The sequence below is a fragment of the Crocuta crocuta genome, unplaced genomic scaffold (assembly GCF_008692635.1).
Source record: "Crocuta crocuta isolate KB4526 unplaced genomic scaffold, BGI_CrCroc_1.0 scaffold271, whole genome shotgun sequence".
Lineage (NCBI taxonomy): Eukaryota > Metazoa > Chordata > Mammalia > Carnivora > Hyaenidae > Crocuta > Crocuta crocuta.
Genome location: NW_027527824.1, coordinates 2,403,415 through 2,421,526, shown reverse-complemented (window position 1 = coordinate 2,421,526; position 18,112 = coordinate 2,403,415). Strand labels below are relative to the sequence as shown.

General features: G+C 39.4%; 1 protein-coding gene and 1 long non-coding RNA gene across 4 annotated transcripts in view; one reads left to right on the top strand and one right to left on the bottom strand.

Annotated features, from left to right (window-relative positions):
• LOC144241937 (uncharacterized) overlaps nucleotides 1-3,862 on the top strand; it is a 63,276-nt gene extending 59,414 nt beyond the window's left edge. The window contains exons 4-5 of the long non-coding RNA XR_013338251.1: nucleotides 2,749-2,857; nucleotides 3,692-3,862. This is a non-coding gene — a long non-coding RNA (uncharacterized LOC144241937). The remainder of the gene's footprint in view (nucleotides 1-2,748; nucleotides 2,858-3,691) is intronic.
• The window catches only part of C2CD3 (C2 domain containing 3 centriole elongation regulator), a 127,456-nt gene that overhangs the window by 24,993 nt on the left and 84,351 nt on the right, over nucleotides 1-18,112 (bottom strand). For all 3 annotated transcript variants that reach the window (XM_077776610.1, XM_077776621.1, XM_077776632.1), the window contains 2 exons: nucleotides 6,233-6,371; nucleotides 3,481-3,545 (listed from right to left, as the gene is read on the bottom strand). In XM_077776610.1, the coding sequence (XP_077632736.1) occupies nucleotides 3,481-3,545; nucleotides 6,233-6,371 (204 nt within the window). The remainder of the gene's footprint in view (nucleotides 1-3,480; nucleotides 3,546-6,232; nucleotides 6,372-18,112) is intronic.

Here is an 18,112-nt window from a genome sequence, read left to right as displayed (position 1 = left end):
AAGAACAAATGTGACACAAATCACAAAAGAAAGCCAACCCCCTGGAAAACCAGGAAGCAGTGCAAAATAAGAGCTTGGGCTCAGGCTTATAAGGGGGCTGCCATTAAGGGGACCCCTTCTTGGATGGACAAGCAACCATGCAATGATTCTTGTTCTCTGACTCACTGCTTCCTGTTCCTCATTTCTGACATGAAAGTATCTGGGGACAAACAGACCCCATCCTTCCATAAGTTCTTGTTTTGTATAGGCTCCATCCCCTATAACAAATATCAAAGGCTGATTCTACCAAACATGGGACACAATTCTCAAGTTTTCAATATGCTAAATAAATCCAGGAATGTAAAATTTTTAAGAGGAGTTTCCCAGTTTCTTGTGCACACTGGTGATACTGAACTCATCAAACACTGTCTAACATTTGTTTAGACAGCTTACTCTTCTTTAGACTGGGACCTACCTGAAACCTGAGACCAAATATCACTTGCTTTATGTTCCCTACACTCTCTGTTCCTGGCATAAATCTTCTTACATCATGAAGAAGTTGATAAACATCCACTGAGAACACAAATGACTTGGCCAACATAGAGTGGGACAGAGAGGCGGTGCATTATAATAGCTAATCTGACTTTGGCTTTGACTGAAAACACATTACTTTAATTCCCTAAATCTCAAGTCTCATATATACAATGAGAAGTACTGAATTTAAGTACTTCTTTAAGTACTTAAGATCCCCTTCAACTTCCAAGGTAAAGTCTTAGACTCTAGGGATGTTTGAAGTTGTGTTCCCCAGAGTAGGAGTCAAGTAATTCCTACCCAATGGGAGTGAAGAGTGTTGGCTAGAACCATTAATTTGCACTCCAAAGAATTTTTTTATAGCTTTGCAATGAAAAGTAATCTTGCTTTATTTGGTTATCCAAGTAGAACCTGTTCTTGATAGACTGTAATGTTAGGGTCCTGGCTTATATGAAAGCACTACATCTTAAACATACCTGAGGAGAAATCAGGCTAAGTTGATCACGGAGAAAAACAATAGCTTTGAAGAGCTCAGTTTAGTATCAGACTGAGAGAGACAACCCATCATTCTTTCTTTGTAGTGTTGTGTTCTAATGATCTCAAACTTCCTTCATACTCTTTCTTTACTCCAGACTTTTGTATCTGCTGTTCCCTCTGACTATACTATGTCATGACCCTTGATTTCTCAGCTGAAGTGTGCCCCAGGAAGCCTTCTCTGACATCCTGTCTGAGTTAGATATCCCCTAACAGAGTACCCTATATTTGCCTAATCATACTAACTGTGAGGACAGAGACCATGTATGCTTTTCTTTGAATCCCTAGCATTTAGCATAGTGCACAGAGTAGGAACTCAAGTATTTACTGAATACAGGTTGGCCTGGTTTGAGTACCTTTTGCATAACTGAGGCTTGGTGGAAAGGATGGAGTTAAGGGAAGACAGGCATCTACCTTCATTAAGAGACAGAACTAAATAAGTGTGGTTCATTGGGTTTAGGCATTTTCCACATCTCCATTTACAGCAGGGTTTTATAGGATTCTCTAGGGGTCCCAAAAGATAAGGAATGTATTTTGGTCTTTTCTATACCAAATAGCCCTAGCACAGTACCTGATACTGTAGGTGTAATAAAAATAGCTCCATTTATTAAGCACCAATTATGTGCCAAATACGTTATTTTTCTAAATGTTAGTTTATTTATTTTGAAAGAGAGGAACAGAGATAGAGGGAGAGAGAGAGAATCCCAAGCAGGCTTTGCACCGTCAGGACAGAGCACCAATGGAGCTTAAACACACGAACCATGAGATCATGACCTGAGCTGAAGCCAAGAGTCGGATGCTTAACTGGCTGGGCCACCCACCACCCACGCACCACCCCACCATGTGCCAAATACTTTATAAATATTATCTCTAATCCTCAAAAAAAAAAAAGGACAGATACTTTTATCCTAATTTTATTAATAAGGAGACAAAGGCTCAAAGACATAAAGTGTTTTACCTTAGGTTATGTAGTTCATAAATGGCAGAGCCAAGATTTGAATCCAGGTCTGCATTAAGACCAAAGCTTACTCTTTTTTTCTTGCTACAATAAATCCTGGACTGAGGCAAACCACAGTCTGCTTTACAATCTCTGAAGTGTTTTAGAGAAAAGAGAAGAACAGAAAGCCAGGGAGGAAGGTGGAGCCTAGTTAAATATAGCAGGAGTTCCTTGCATTGATTCAGAAAAAATGGATTTATAATCACTTCCTGCCACATTTATGAGGTTAGGTGTGGGTGGGGGACATGATAAGTAAATCTAAGGCAGGAGCATGGGACAAATCATTGAAACCAGATTCACAGCATCATTTCCAAACCAAAGCACAGGAGGAGAGACAGGTAAGTCAATTTCTTTTACACACTGACTACTCTCAGGTCTTTATTAGGCTCTAGGGTTAGCTCTCAAACTTACCACTGCCAAATAGAGTGTAAAAAACGTGTAAAAGGTCCTAACAAGAATGTTAAAGGAGCTAGATTTATGCACAGAAACTGTGACATAACTGGATGTCCTCATCTGCTCACTTTTCTCATCCAATTTTACTAGCATGGTGAAGTACAAAAGGTGAAAGCTGTACAGCCAGTCAGAAATGGGTTCAAATCCTGACTCCACTGATTACTAAGCATATGACCTTAGTCAAGCCCCTAAATTGCCTTGGGCTTCAGCTGTTAAATTTATAACGTTTAACTAATTATATTTTTACCTTGCAGGATTAGAGACGTTTGGAAAGCTCTCAGCATACTGCCATTCACTAATAAGAGCAATAAAAACTGAGAAGGTTTTACTAAGTATCAGGAACTCATCTGTTTTCCCCCCTAGGTAGGTACTATTTTACAAATAAAGAAACTGAAGCACAGAGAAATTAAGTCATTCACCCAAGGTCACATTACCTTATAAGGGGTAGAACTGGTATTTGAATCCCAAGAGTGTGGCTTCAGAGTCTGTGCTCTTAATGTTGTTGAATTATGCCTCTTAATAATGGTCGCTGACTAAAACTAGGTTCAAGGACCATGATGTCAGTACCCATCTTGGGGAGGTTCTTAGAACAAGACTCTAGTCTTGTGTACTCCTTAAAAATGCTAGGTTCTTGGTTAATAAGCTAGAGTCAACAGAAGGTGTAACATCACACAAAGGGGGAGAAATCACTTGTGTATGGCAGGCTGTACACTGTCACTCCTGAGATACAACTGGAAAGATTAAATGTACTTGGATTTCTGCACTAAGCAGATAGTCAAACAAAATGATATGGCTTCTAAGGATTTAGATTCAATAGGAGAATAATGTAGCATTCTTTGAGAATCCCTCTAACATATACATGTGTTCCCTGCACCGTTAAGTGTCATGGGTTCACTTGGTTAAAAAAAGAAAAGGATTGGGAATTGTCAACAAGATGTGAGCAAATTTTCACAACCAGACAGACATTCACAGAACAGAGTTCATACCTCCTTTATGCCAAACTTTGAAGACCAGAGTTTGTTGTGGATCCAAAAGAAGCTCTTTTGATAGCCTGTTAAGAAAAACAACCACCATAAATTAACTGTGTAGGAAGCTTCTGCAGTATGAAACTTAGATTTGAAGAATATCTTATAGATTGCAAAGCACTTTCCTAACATTTTCATGGTCATCTTCTAAGATACATTTTTATCTTCACAGTTAAAATGAGGGATGGAAGCTCAGAGAGAAATAACCTGCCAAGACTTGAACGCAGGTCCCCTGATGCAGTACTTTCCTGCCTGATAGTATCTGTCACATTCAAACTTTGTTTCTCAGGACAAGAGGGGTGAGGAAAGGGAGCTCCTCAAGAGGTAATGGACAGTTTTATTGGAGCAGGTAGGAATTCTTTTTATGTGACATGGACATGGGAATGGTGAGAAGGGAGGAGGAGGGGAAAAAGAACATCTATTGAGTACCCACCCCAGGCCAGGCATGGTGCCTAGTGCTTTGTGTACATGTAATCTGCACAAAAACCTAGACACTGGCATTATTATCCCTGCTTTACAGGTGATAAAGATGGGCTCAGAGAGGTCAAGTGATTTGCTCATGGTCACATGAGAGTCCATGAGTGGCAGGACTGGGATTTAAACCCTAGTTTGCTTGACTCCAAAGCCAAAGTGTACAGAATAAGAGAGTGCCCAATTTTCATACAAGATAAAGAAGTTGATGTGGATTTCAGTGAGTACCTCTAATACATTTTATATGAAGTAACTTATATAATTTTAAATTACAAAGATTTGGAAAATTCAAAACCAGGTACCATTGTTCCAGGAGATCCAGGGAAAACCAAGAGACTTCCTTTCCTTCCCTAGACACCATGGGGGAACTGAAGTGAGCCCACTTTAAGACCAATGAAAGACACTGTGATAAAGTGAAGTAAATACTATGTCAAAAATCTGCAGTCTAGCTCACGGTCAAAATATCTACCTCTGAATTCCAGCTCTACTATTATCACTTGAGCGGCCCTGGAAACTCAGACTTTTTGAGCCCTGGTTTTCCTACCTGTTAAATGGGAAAATTATTTTCTACCTACAAGGTTACTAAGAGCATCAGTGAAACAATTTTGTGATAAAGCAACTGTAAACAGCACCATTATTCATTTTTCTTCTAAGATTTCCTCTGCTTCCAACAGACTATGTAACCTCCCTGGTCCACAGTCTTAACTTTAAAGTGAGGTGATGGGGGTGCCTGGGTGGCTTAGTCAGGTAAGCAACTGCCTCCTGATTTCATAGTTTGTGGGTTCCAGCCCTGTGTTGAGCTCTTTGCTGAGACCGTAGAGCCTGCTTGGGATTCTCTCTCTCCCTCTCTCTCTGCCCCTCCCCAACTTGTGTTCGCTCTCTCACACACACAAAATAAATAAAACTTAAAAAAAAAAAGTTAACAAAAAATAAAGTGAGGGAATGAAATTAGGAGTCTGTCAATGTCACTTCATCAAGTTAATTTCTGAATGAATAAAGCATCTTCACTTAGAAGCTTAGCCCTCTGGCCTGCTGCCTTTTAAGGCAGATTTGATATTTTAGATGAAGTACCTGGCCATTAGGGCCAGAATTTCTGTAATTTCCAGTAGCTCACCATAGATAGCTCCTAACTCAGGTCAGCCTCTTAAATTTCAAAACACTGAACATGTGAACAAGTGCTGAGGATCAATTAGGTGTGTAAATACTATGAGAAAATAGCAGATCAGATACCATACGGTGTGACTACTGCCAGTGGACAAGAAAGAAACTTTATAAAGGTGATGCAGTATAAAGACAATAGTAACAGTAGTTACACTAGAACTCACACTTTTAATGATGATGACACAGGTGACAGATAAAAAGGGAGGCTGCGCCTTGCATTGCAGCACTGGGCCTGTATGTCAGCCCCTTACCTCTGAGCCACACTCCAAGAGGACTCACAGGACTCCACCTCCAATTCTTCTGAGCCTTCCAAAAGAGATCTAACATTTGTTGAGTGCTTGCTATGTACCGTGAGGTCATTTTCCTAAATGTCATCTAATTTGGACCTCACAGTAACTCTGTAAAAATTAACCCCACTTTATAGATGAGGAATCTGAGGCTCAGAGATATAATGTAATTTGTCCATACAGCTAATAAATGACAGAGATGGGGTTGGTTGCCATGTCTCTCTAGGTGCAAAGCCCAGGCTCTTTCTACTGCACCAGAAATCTTTTTCAAGGATACATAATCTATAGTCTTTCCTGAGACTGGTTTGCTCTGCCTTCTTCACCTAAATAAATGGTGTACATTCTTCAATACTCAACTGAATTATATTAAGAAGCCTTCCCTGAACTTCTACTTTGGTCTAATAATCTTTCTGAGATGCATGAGAATTATTTTTTACTACTTTTACAGCACTTGCCACATTCTATTGTATATTTTCCCAGGTAGACCACGAACACCTCAATAACAGGGGCTGTCTTAACCATCTTTCATTCCCAGTCCCTAGAATGAAGTGGGGCATCTAAGAGGTCTTCACTGAATAATTTTTTAGTTGTACTGAGCTCAAAAGAGCTCAGAAAGAGTAAAAGAAAACCTACTGCAGTAAAGCCTTTAAACTATTACTAGCTGTGAATTAATAAGCACCAGGATTAAATAACTGCTTGATAAAATCATTTTCCCAGTCTGCTCAATATTGTTTGTGTCTCTTAAAACAAAAAGCAGATTCTAGAAGACTGATGGAATATCATAAAATACAAACTTTGACTGCTGTTGAAAATTCCAGATGGGGGAATCTGTGTTTTCAACCACGTGGGTGAATATAGGAGATGGTTCATCAGCTGTTGCAAAGGATACACAGCAACTGGGTATCAATACTTTCCGCTCCGTCAAGGGGATCCCTGAAATGGAACACAAGAGAATGACTGACTTTAGGGTGCTAGAAAGAATGTGCTGGAAGCCTCCCATTATACAGGTGTAAGCAGGATCATTCCTAGCCCTCTCCTACCTTTGGGTCTTTGCTTGAGTTATTCCCTGTATCTGAAGTGTTGCCAGTATCCTTTCTGCTACTCAAACTGTTAGGAACAAGGCTCCAGGCACAAGGCTCAGTTCATAAATAATCCCCAGTGAGGAATGACATCTCCTATCAACTTAATACTTTGTGGGATGATGGAAAATACTGGATTGAGAGGAAAAAGTAGAACTGCCAAAAGCCCCAGACTTAACAGTCAGATGATGATCAGCTCTGCCATATACATTCTGTGTGATTGGTCATGGCCGATCCAGGCCACAGCTTCCTCAAATGGGGCATATGATACTTACACCGCCTAAATTGTTACAAGCATTAAAGATAATATTAGGTAACTAACTTATAAACTACTTATTATGTGCCTGGTACTGTTCTAAGTACCATAATACTATATTATTACATACATAATACTATACATGTATTAGCTCATTTAAACTTTTTAACTTCACAGGTAGGTTTTATTATGATATAGATGAAAAAAACTGGGGTATAGAGAGATTAGCCATTTTCTTTATTGCCTCTACTAGAGTTAAGAAAAGTAAAACATTGAGAACTGTGCTGGTGTTAATTCTTACAAGATCAGGTTTCCAATGTGGGACAGTCAGTCATTTATTCTCTCGTGAGACAAAGTAAAATGGTTTTCTTTTCCTTCTTTCTAGGAGAATAACAGCATATAAGGGTAAATTTAAACAAGGGGACTGTAAGGAGGCAACGTGAAGGCTTTAAGGCCCTTCATTTACATTCAAAACCCAAACACAGAAATGAGGATGTGTATTTTTCACATTTTGACAGGCTGTGTTCCAGCTCTTATGAGGACCTAGAGCAGAAGCTTTTCTTCAGTCATCTCCGTTTACCCAAAAGATCATTTCTGTGTATTTCTCTGTTTTACAGAAGCTGACAAATGTTGGTAAGGGATGTGAGGTCCACACAAGGAGGATGAATGTCCTGAATTATATTCATTACAAAGTCAACCTTAACAGTTGTGATACGCAGGGGGCAGACTTTTCATAGAAGATCTCAATATGCTGTCTAAACTTACTTGCCTAAATTGCTATTCAAAGAAATACAGTTGTTTGTTGAGGACACAATTTAAGTTAGAAAATATAACCTTAAAAATTTTATTTTCTATATGAAAAAAAAAACAATGGAAAATGAGGATGGTTGATGATATTAGATAGTCTGTAACTGAGCTAACAAGATAACCACTAGCCACAAGTGGCTATTGAACTTTAAATTAATGAAAATAAAGAAATGAAAAACTCAGTTTCTTAGTGCACTGGCCACATTTCAAGTGCTCAACTGCCACACATGGCCAGTGGCCACCATACTGAGCGGTACAGATACCGAACATCTCCATCACAGTACAGAGTTCTTTTGGACAGTGCTGAATAATTGAGACTCTATATAGTATAGAGTCAATATATTCCACAAGATTGCTTTCAGTTCTAAAATGCTATGAATCTCAGGATTACAGATGAAGGGAAGAAAAAAGGAGAAAGAAGTGTGTCTTATAATTTACACGATCCAGAGGCACAAAAAACTCACATCATCACTACTACCACAGGGCACCCAGCATCCACGATGTAAAATGGCTGCAGTGAGTTGTTTCCTACAACTGAACACTTCCTGACACAGCTGCTCTCTCTTTCTCCTTCTTTCCTGAGAAGGTTTTAAGCTTCTCAACTGATTTCTTCCAATAAAATGTCATAAATCCTCACAGTGAGGGAGAGATAATCTGCCTCTGTGTTGGCAGTTCCCATAGCATTCTGTAATAATCTGTGTCTATGTTTCTTTCACTTAACTGAGCGTTCCCTGAATGCACGGAGAGGACCCAAAGGCCCTTCTTAAAGGTTTGCAGTCTCGCCTCTACCTCTATCTACAGATGGTTGCCAGGGTTGGAGAAAGAGAAGCTGCCTTGTCTGCTTGCAGCATGCATGCTCCATCAGGGGACAACAACATCTGCTCAGGAAAGCTCTGAGAGATCAGCAGAGAGGGCCAATTATGGTTCTGAGAGGCAGGACCCTAGGTTTCTGTGTACTCTGCCACTGATTTACCATGACAGGTTGGGCACTTCATTCTGGCTCTCTGGGTGTTAGTTTTCTCATCTGGAACATGTACTCCCCAAATACTTCTCACAATAAAACTGTGATTCCAAATGTCTATTAGTACTGTTCAGAATGCTCTCATACCACCTATCCCACCCCACCCTTTTTAAAGGTCTGTTATTTTTGAAAATGGTTTATTTGCTAAAGGCCTTGAAATAAAACTACTGTTTTGATTTTGGAAGAAAATTGTTCCTTAATCTTGAATAGAAATACTCCTTTCAGCCAAAGAGCAGGTGACAAATTAGCTTGAGAAAGCAGGTCTATCAGGTATCCCTGGCTCTCTCCTCATGGGTGGAAATTCAGGTGGGCTTGTTTACATTTCTAGAAAAGGTCAAGTTCTGAAACACTTTTTTGGAGGCAGCCCAGAAGAAAGGCACTATACCTCCCACAGGTTGTGATACACATCAAGAGCAGTTAAGGGGACTTGAGATGAACCAGTTTTACCATTTTCACTAGATTTCCTGTGTTTCATGTAAATATATGCATCAAGAAAGATTTAATTGTTTCAAAAAGATTAAAATAACAACGCCTTATATTTGGATAACACCTTATAGTTTACAAACCTTTCTCATATACCAAACCTATGCTCATAACATACCTGAAAATCACACAAAATAGGTGCCTCTATCCCTATTTCACAAATAAGGCAACAAGGGAACAAAGAGGTAAAGTGACTTGCTCATCATACACCTGGTTAACTAGCATTTGGAAGACCCAGGCAGGTTTCCAGGCTCCTACTCCAGTGGTTTGTCATTGCAATAGTTCTAAATAACTCTGTGTGGTTAAGAGTTCCCCCTCTGGCCTGGAATGAATGGATGGAAATTTTTCCCTCAAGTGATGCACAAATTTAGATATTAACAAAGACTTAGTCCAGTTTCATTAAGCCATTGTTAACTGACACTTCCACTCTGTCACATGTGCCTAGATGAGTCAGGTTTGATTCCTGATCTGGAAGAGACAGACACAAACAAACAAAACAAGAGAAAGACTATACCAAAAGTGCAGGGAGCTGTGGGAACCCAGAGGGGCCCCTAACCCTGCCTGATAGATTAAGAGAGCCTCTAAAGGCTGATGACACTGTAGATCATTTTGGTTTCTACTGAGTATAACTTAAATTACCCCAAATAATTTTACCTCTCTGTTCCTCAGTGCCTTATTTGTAAAACTGGGCTAGAGACACCTGTTTGTCTAGTAAAAGAATCTGAAGAGTAGTGAAGCTGATTCATAAAGAAAGTGTCTTCAGAGCTTTCTTTAACAAAAGTATTCAATAAGCTCTTTTAGAGGCATCTGGGTGGTTCAGTCAGTTGAGCATCCAACTCTTGATTTTGGCTTGGTTCATGATCTGATGGTTGTGGGATTGAGCCCTGCTCCATGCTCAGCTTAAGATTCTGTCTCCCTCCCAACTTCTGCCCCTCTCCCCTGCTTGCATGAATGCCCCCTTCTAAAAGAAAAAAAAAAAAAAAGAAAGAAAGAAAAAGAAAAAAGGAAGGTCTTTTATTTTCAGAACCAGGACCATAGTGGGGACCACAGAAAGTTCAAAGTTGCTTTATATTTAAGGTCTACTGAGGCTAATTCAGGGCTGTTTGTGAACCTTCTGCATGTAGCCTTGCATGCAAAATGATTTTCACAAAAGCATGGCAAATTATAGCTGAATCAGAGAGTATGTCATGAGTTGCCCTCAGCTTGATGTTTTTAGATGATAAGAGCTGAAGAGAATCTTAGAGATGAACATGTATGACCATCACATTTCGTGGCTGAGAAGGGAAATATATTTGCTCAAAGTCACAAAGCAAGCTAATGGCTTAGCTAAGGCCAGAACCCAGTCCTCTGACTCCCATTACAGAACTCTATTACATCATCATCTGGAAGGCACATTTCAGAGAGATGATGGGCAGGTCTGTATTCTCAGGACCAAACACAGTGGCTGACTGACACATAAACTTTGTGGGAAGAAAGAATATATGGGTCTGTTTTATTTAGTTCCTGCTTGCCTGCATCAGGAGAAAAACTCATCTCATCTCTAGTTCTTGGACTGAGATTTAAATGATCATGTCTTGGTTCTCAGACCCAGATTCAGACTGAATTATACTACCAGCTTCCCTAGATATTCAGTTTATAGATGGGAGATCATGTGACTTCTCAGCTTCATCAATGCATGAACCAGTTCCTCACAGGCTACCTCAAGAAACAAGCCAAAGTACACATGGTGGAGACTCCCAAATATCACTATGAGTAGGGAAATAAAATATACAAAGTCACAAAAAGAGAGACCAAGGGACACCATTTAAACAACACTTCCTGAACGGACAAGTCTTGGACAGTCTAAGAGCCTCCTTTAATATAGCAGTATTGGCAGATGCAGAGCGCATAACAAGCTTTTAAAACGTACAAGAGACAGGGGCACCTAGGTGGCTCAGTTAGTTAAGTGTCTGACTTCAGCTCAGGTCATGATCTCGCAGTTCATGGGTTTGAGCCCTGTGTCAGGCTCTGTGCTGACAGCTAGCTCAGAGCCTGGAGCCTGCTTCAGATTGTGTGTCTCCTCCCCTCTCTGACTCTCCTCTGTTCATGTTGTCTCTCTCTCTCTCAATCTCTCTCTCTCTCAGAAATAAAAAACATTAAAAAAAAAACAAACCCAACAACATACAAGAGACAGAAAACTAGCCAAAATGATGAAACAGAAGAAATCTCCTCAAAAGAAATTCCAGGAAGAAGTGACAACTAAAGAATTGGTCATAGCAGATATAAGCAACATAACTGACCAAGAATTTAGAACAGCAGTCATAAAATTATCACTGGGCTTGAAAAAAGGCATAGAAGACAACAGAGACAACATAGAGACAGCATAGAGACAACAGAGCTACAAAGATTATGGACCTTAAAAATAGTCCTGATGAATTAAAAAATGCTATAAATGAGGAGCATGATAAAATGGAAGCGGCCACTGCATGGATTGAAGAGGCAGAGAGGAGAATAGGTGAATTAGAAGACACAATTATAGGAAAAAAAAAGAATCTGAGAAAAAGAGAGATGAACTCATCCAGGAGCACAAAAGGAGAATTTGAGAACTGAGTGATACAATCAAATGGAACAATATCCGTATCACAGGAATTCCAGAAGAAAGAGAAAGGCACTAAAGGGGTGCTTGAACAAATTATAGCTGAGAACTTCCCCAATCTGGGGAAGGAAACAGACATTGAAATCCAAGAGGCACAGAGAACTCCCCTCAGATGTAACTTGAATCGATCTTCTGCATGACATATAGTGAAACTGGCAAAATATAAGGATAAAGAGAGAATTCTGAAAACAGCTAGGGATAAAACGGCCCTAACATACAAAGGGAGACATATCAGGGTGGTTGCAGACCTATCTACTGAAACGTGGCAGGCCAGAAAGGAATGGCAGGAAATCTTCAATGTGATGAACCGAAAAAATATGCAGCCAAGAATCCTTTATCTTGGATAAAGCCTATTCTATCAGAATAGAAGGAGAGATAAAGGTTTTCCCAAACAAACAAAGATTGAAGGAATTCATTACTACTAAACCAGTTCTATAAGAAATCATAAAGGGGACTCTATGAGGGAAATGTTGCAAGGAACACAAAGTACCAGAGACACCACTACAAGCATGAATCCTACAGAGAACACAATTGACTCTAAACCCATCTTTTTCAATAATAACACTGAATGTAAATAGACTAAATGCTGCAATCAAAAGACATAGGGTATTAGAATGGATTTAAAAAAAAGCAAGATCCATCTATTTGCTGTCTTCAAGAGACTCATTTTAGGCTGGAGGACACCTTCAGATTGAAAGTAAAAGGATGGAGAAATATCTATCATGCTACTGGAAGTCAAAAGAAAGCTGGAGTAGCCATATTTAAATCGGACAACCTGGACTTTAAAGTAAAGGCAGTAACAAGAGATGAAGAAGGGCATTATATAATAATTACAGGGTCTATCCATCAGGAAGAGCTAACAATTATAAACGTCTATGCACAGAACTCGGAAGCACTGAAATACACAAAACAATCACAAACAAAAACAATCTTGTAAATAAGAATGTGGTAATTGCAGAGGACTTTAATACTACACTTACAGCAATGGACAGATCAACTAGACAGAAAATCACTAAGGAAACAATGGACCTGAACGACACACTGGACCAGATGGATTTGACAGATATATTTAGAACTCTACATCCTGAAGCTATGGAATTCACTTTCTTCTCGAGTGCACATGGTACATTCTCCAAGACAGATCACATAAAGCAGCCCTCAATAAATATAAAAGAATTGAGATCATACCATGCACACTTTCAGATCACAATGCTATGAAACTTGAAATCAATCACAGGAAAAAGTCTGGAAAACCTCCAAAAACATGGAGGTTACAGAACACCCTACTGAAGAATGAATACACCCATCAGGCAATTTGAGAAGAAATTTAAAAATATATGGAAACAAGTCAAAATGAAAATACAACAATCCAAACTCCTTCGGATGCAGCAAAGGCAGTCCTAAGAGGAAAACACATTGCAATCCAAGCCTATTTTAAGAAACTAGAAAAAGCACAAATACAAAATCTAACAGCATACCTAAAGGAACTAGAGGCAGAGCATCAAGAACACCCCAAACCCAGCAGGAGAGAAATAATAAAGATCAGGGCAGAAATAAATAATATAGAATCCAAAAAAACAATTGAATAGATCAATGAACCCAAGAGTTGGTTTTTTGAAAAAATAAACAAAATTGATAAACCTCTAGACAGGCTTCTCAAAAAGAAAAGAGAGAGCACCCAAATAGACAAAATCACGAATGAAAATGGATTTATTACGACGAATCCCTCAGAAATACAAGCAATTATCAGGGAATACTATGAAAAATTATATGCCAACAAACCAGACAACCAAGAAGAAATGGACAAACTCCTAAACACGCACGCACTACCAAAATTCAAATGCGAAGAGAGAGAAAATCTGAACAGACCCATAACTAGTGAAGAAATTGAATCAGTTATCAAAAATCTCCCAACACATAAGAGCCCTGGGCCAGGTGGCTTCCCTGGGGAATTCTACCAGACATTTAGATCAAAGTTAATACCCATTCTTCTCAAGCTATTCCAAAAAATAGAAATGGAAGGAAAACTTCTGGACTCATTCTACAAAGCCAGCATCACTTTGATTCTCAAACCAGACAGAGACCCAGCAAAAAAAGAGAACTACATGCCAATATCGTTGATGAGCATGGATGCAAAAATCCTCAACAAGATACTACCAAGTTGAATTCAACAGCATATAAAAAGAATTATCCACCATGATCATTCCTGGGTTACAGGGCTGGTTCAATATTTGCAAATCAATCAATGTGATACATCACATGAACAAAAGAAAAGATAAAGACCATATGATCCTGTGGATAGATGAAGAAAAAGCATTTGACAAATATAGCATCCTTTCTTAATATTGACCCTTGAGAAAATCAGGATAGAAGGAACTTACTTAAACATCATAAAAACCATTTATGAAAGTCCACAGCTAATATCATCGTCAATGGGGAAAAACTGAGAGCTTTCCCCCTGAGATCAGGAACACGACAGGGATGTCCACTCTCACCACTGTTGTTTAACACAGTGCTGGATCTCCTAGCATCAGCAATCAGACAACGATGTCTGAAAGGAAATAAAAGGCATCAGAATGGGCAAAGATGAAGTCAAACTTTCCTTTTTGCATATGACATGATACTCTACATGGGAAACCCGACAGACTCCATCAGAAGCCTACCAGAACTGATCCATGAATTCAGCAAAGTTGCAGCATACAAAATCAACGTACAGATATGGGTTGCATTTTTATACACCAACCATGCAGCAACAGAAAGAGAAATCAAGAACCTGATCCCATTCACAATTGCACAAAAAACCATAAAATACCTAGGAATAAACTTAATCAAGGATGTAAAAGATCTGTATGATGAAAACTATAGAAAACTTAAGAAATAAACTGAAGGAGACACAAAGAAATGGAAAAACATTCCATGCTCATGGATTGAATGGATAAATATTGTTAAAATGCCATNATTTTTATACACCAACCATGCAGCAACAGAAAGAGAAATCAAGAACCTGATCCCATTCACAATTGCACAAAAAACCATAAAATACCTAGGAATAAACTTAATCAAGGATGTAAAAGATCTGTATGATGAAAACTATAGAAAACTTAAGAAATAAACTGAAGGAGACACAAAGAAATGGAAAAACATTCCATGCTCATGGATTGAATGGATAAATATTGTTAAAATGCCATTGTTACCCAAAGCAATGTACACATTCAATGCAATCCCAATCAAAATTGTACCAGCATTCTTCTCAAAGCTAGAACAAACAATCATAAAATTTGTATGAACCACAAAAGACCCCAAATAGCCAAAGTAATATTGAAGAAGAAAACCAAAACAGGATGCATCACAATCCCAGACTTTAGCCTCTACTACAAAGCTGTAATCATCAAGACAGTAGGATACTGGCACTAAAACAGACACATAGACCATTGGAATACAACAAAGAACCCAGAATTGGGCCCACAAATGTATGGCCAATTAATCTTTGGCAAAGCAAGAAAGAGTATCCAGTGGAAAAAAGGCAGCCTCTTTAACAGATGGTGCTGGGAAAACTGGACAGCAACATGCAAAAGAATGAAACGAGACCACTTTCTTACACCAGACACATAAATAAACTCAAAATGGGTGAAGTACCTGAATGTGAGATGGGAAATCATCAAAACCCTAAAGGAAAAAGCAGGAAACAACTTCCTTGACCTCAACTGCACCAATTTCTTACTTGACACATCCCCAAAGGCAAGGGAATCAAGAGAAAAATGAACTATTGGGACCTCATCAAGATAAAAAGCTTCTGCACGGCAAAGGAAACAATCAATAAAACTAACAGGCAACAACTGAATGGGAAAAGATAGTTGCAAATGACATATCAGATAAAGGGCTAATATCCAAAATCTATAAGGAACTCACCAAACTCCACACCCAAAAAACAAATAATCCAGTGAAGAAATGGGCAGAAGATATGAATAGACACTTCTCCAAAGAGGACATCCAGATAGCCAACAGGACATGAAACGATGCTCAGCGTCACTCATCATCAGGGAAATGCAGATCAAAACCACACTGAGATACCACCTCATGCCGGTCAGAGTGGTTAAAATGAACAAATCAGGAGACTATAGATGCTGACGAGGATGTGGAGAAACGGGCACCCTCCTACACTGCTGGTGAGAATGTAAACTGGTGCAGCCCCTCTGGAAAACAGTATGGAGGTTCTGCAAAAAATTAACAATAGAACTCTCCTTTGACCCAGCAATAGCACTGCTAGGAATTTACCCAAGTGATACAGGAGTGCTGATGCATAGGGGCACATGTACCCCAGTGTTCATAGCAGCACTTTCAACAATAGCTAAATCATGGAAAGAGCCTAAATGTCCATCAACTGACAAATGGATCAAGATGTGGTCTGTATATACAATGGAATATTACACGGCAATGAGAAAGAATGAAATCTGGCCATGTGTAGCAACGTGGATGGAACTCGAGGTTGTTATGCTAAGTGAAATAAGGCAGAGAAGGACAGACACCATATGTTTTCACTCATATGTGGAACACGAGAAACTTAACAGAGGACCATGGGGCAGAGGAAGGGGAAAAATAGTTGGGGAGAGGGAGGGAGGCAAACCATGAGAAACTTGAATACTGAGAACAAACGGAGGACTGATGGGGATAGGGAAGAGGTGAAGGGGGTTGATGGGCATGGAGGGGGGCACTTGTTGGGATGAGCACTGGGTATTATATGGAAACCAACTGGACAATAAAGTATAAGAGAAAAAAAAAAGAATATATGGGTCTGTTACTGAGGGTGGAATCACGAGACAACAGAGACCTCTGAAAGTCAGATATCCACCCTGAAGAGTGCTCTGCCCTGGATAAACGGAGAGAGACCAAATAACAAGTGATTTATAGATTTTTAATTCATGCCAAAAATGTTGGGAGGTGTTAAGTATCATATTCACAAACGAGGACATTATTACATTTGTTTAGCTACATCGTGAAGATCAGGGTGCTGGGATACAGAAATAAACACACAGTCCCTATCCCAAAGAACAGACAGCTAGTGGAGAGGCATATTTATAGACATTTTCAGTGTGGACTGACCTATGATATGAAGAAGGAAAACTGTGGGAGTGGGGTTGGTGGTATGGGTGAATCTGGGAAATTTAGAGGAAGGTTTTGTGCTAAGAGAAGTAGTTAGTAGGCTTCAAAGTGTTGGTGTCACTTTAGTCTATTCCAGAAGGATGAGGAGTAAAGGAGACAAAAAAAGGCATTCTAGGAAGAGAAAAGAGCATGGTCAAATGGGGCATTGGGAAAAACCAAATTGTTGACTGTAAGAAATGGTGAAAGAGGAAGCTGGAAAGACTGATTAGGCCACATGGGTGGCACTTTGTGTGCTATATCACTGAGAGTGTAAGGGATATAAAGCCAACAAAGTATTTTAAATTGAGAAAGGTCATATTTGTTGACAAGACATATAACCTCAACAGCAGAATGAAAAAGATACTGAAAGAGAATACTGGAAGCAGCAATCATGAAGAGGGCTGTCCCAATAGTCCAAGTTTCTGAGGCCTGAACAAACAACATGACACTGAGAATAGATCAAAGGTGACAAATTTTCTTTGTAAGAGGCTATGATCCTATACCCTGTATTGGACACAGTGGAACTTTATAAGTATTGTGGGATAAATCTATTAATCCTGTGACTTATCCTCTGTTAAAGTCCCTATAAGCAACTTTGCTGCAGGAGAGGCAAAGTAGGAAATCAGAGAAGGGATTAAGAACAGGGCATTTGACCAAGACCTGAGATTCACCTACTTCCTCATTTAACAAATACTTACTGCTGCTTATGTGTCAGATGCAGTTTTCGGTGTTGGCGATTTAGCATAAACAAAACAAACAAAAATCTCTATTTCTGTAGTACTCATAATCTTCTAGAAAAGACAGAAAAGAAAAAATACATTTGTAAAGGCTGTAGACAAAAATAAAGCAGGGAGGAGGGATAGAAAATGTTAGGGAGGGACTACAATTTTAGATGGGTGGTCAGGGAACGCCTTCTGAGACAAAGTTATTTCAATGAAGACATGCTGGGAGTTAAGAATATTCTAAGAAGAGGAACATCAGATCCAAAGGCCTCCAAGCAGGAGTTTGTCTATATTCCAGGAAAAGCAAAGGCTGGGGGGGCAGCATGGTTGGAACAGGATGAATGTGGAGAAGAGCAGGATACCAGCTGGAACTTGGTAGCTGGGGAAGGGGAGAAAGGAATTCAGGCTGAGAAAGGTGTGTGAACAAAGGCCCAGGGAATGGCTTGCTGTTTGTTGTGATAGGAACACAACGGAAGCCAAGCACTACTGGAAGAAAATCATGATTGTGTCATCCATGATCACTCTATTTTTT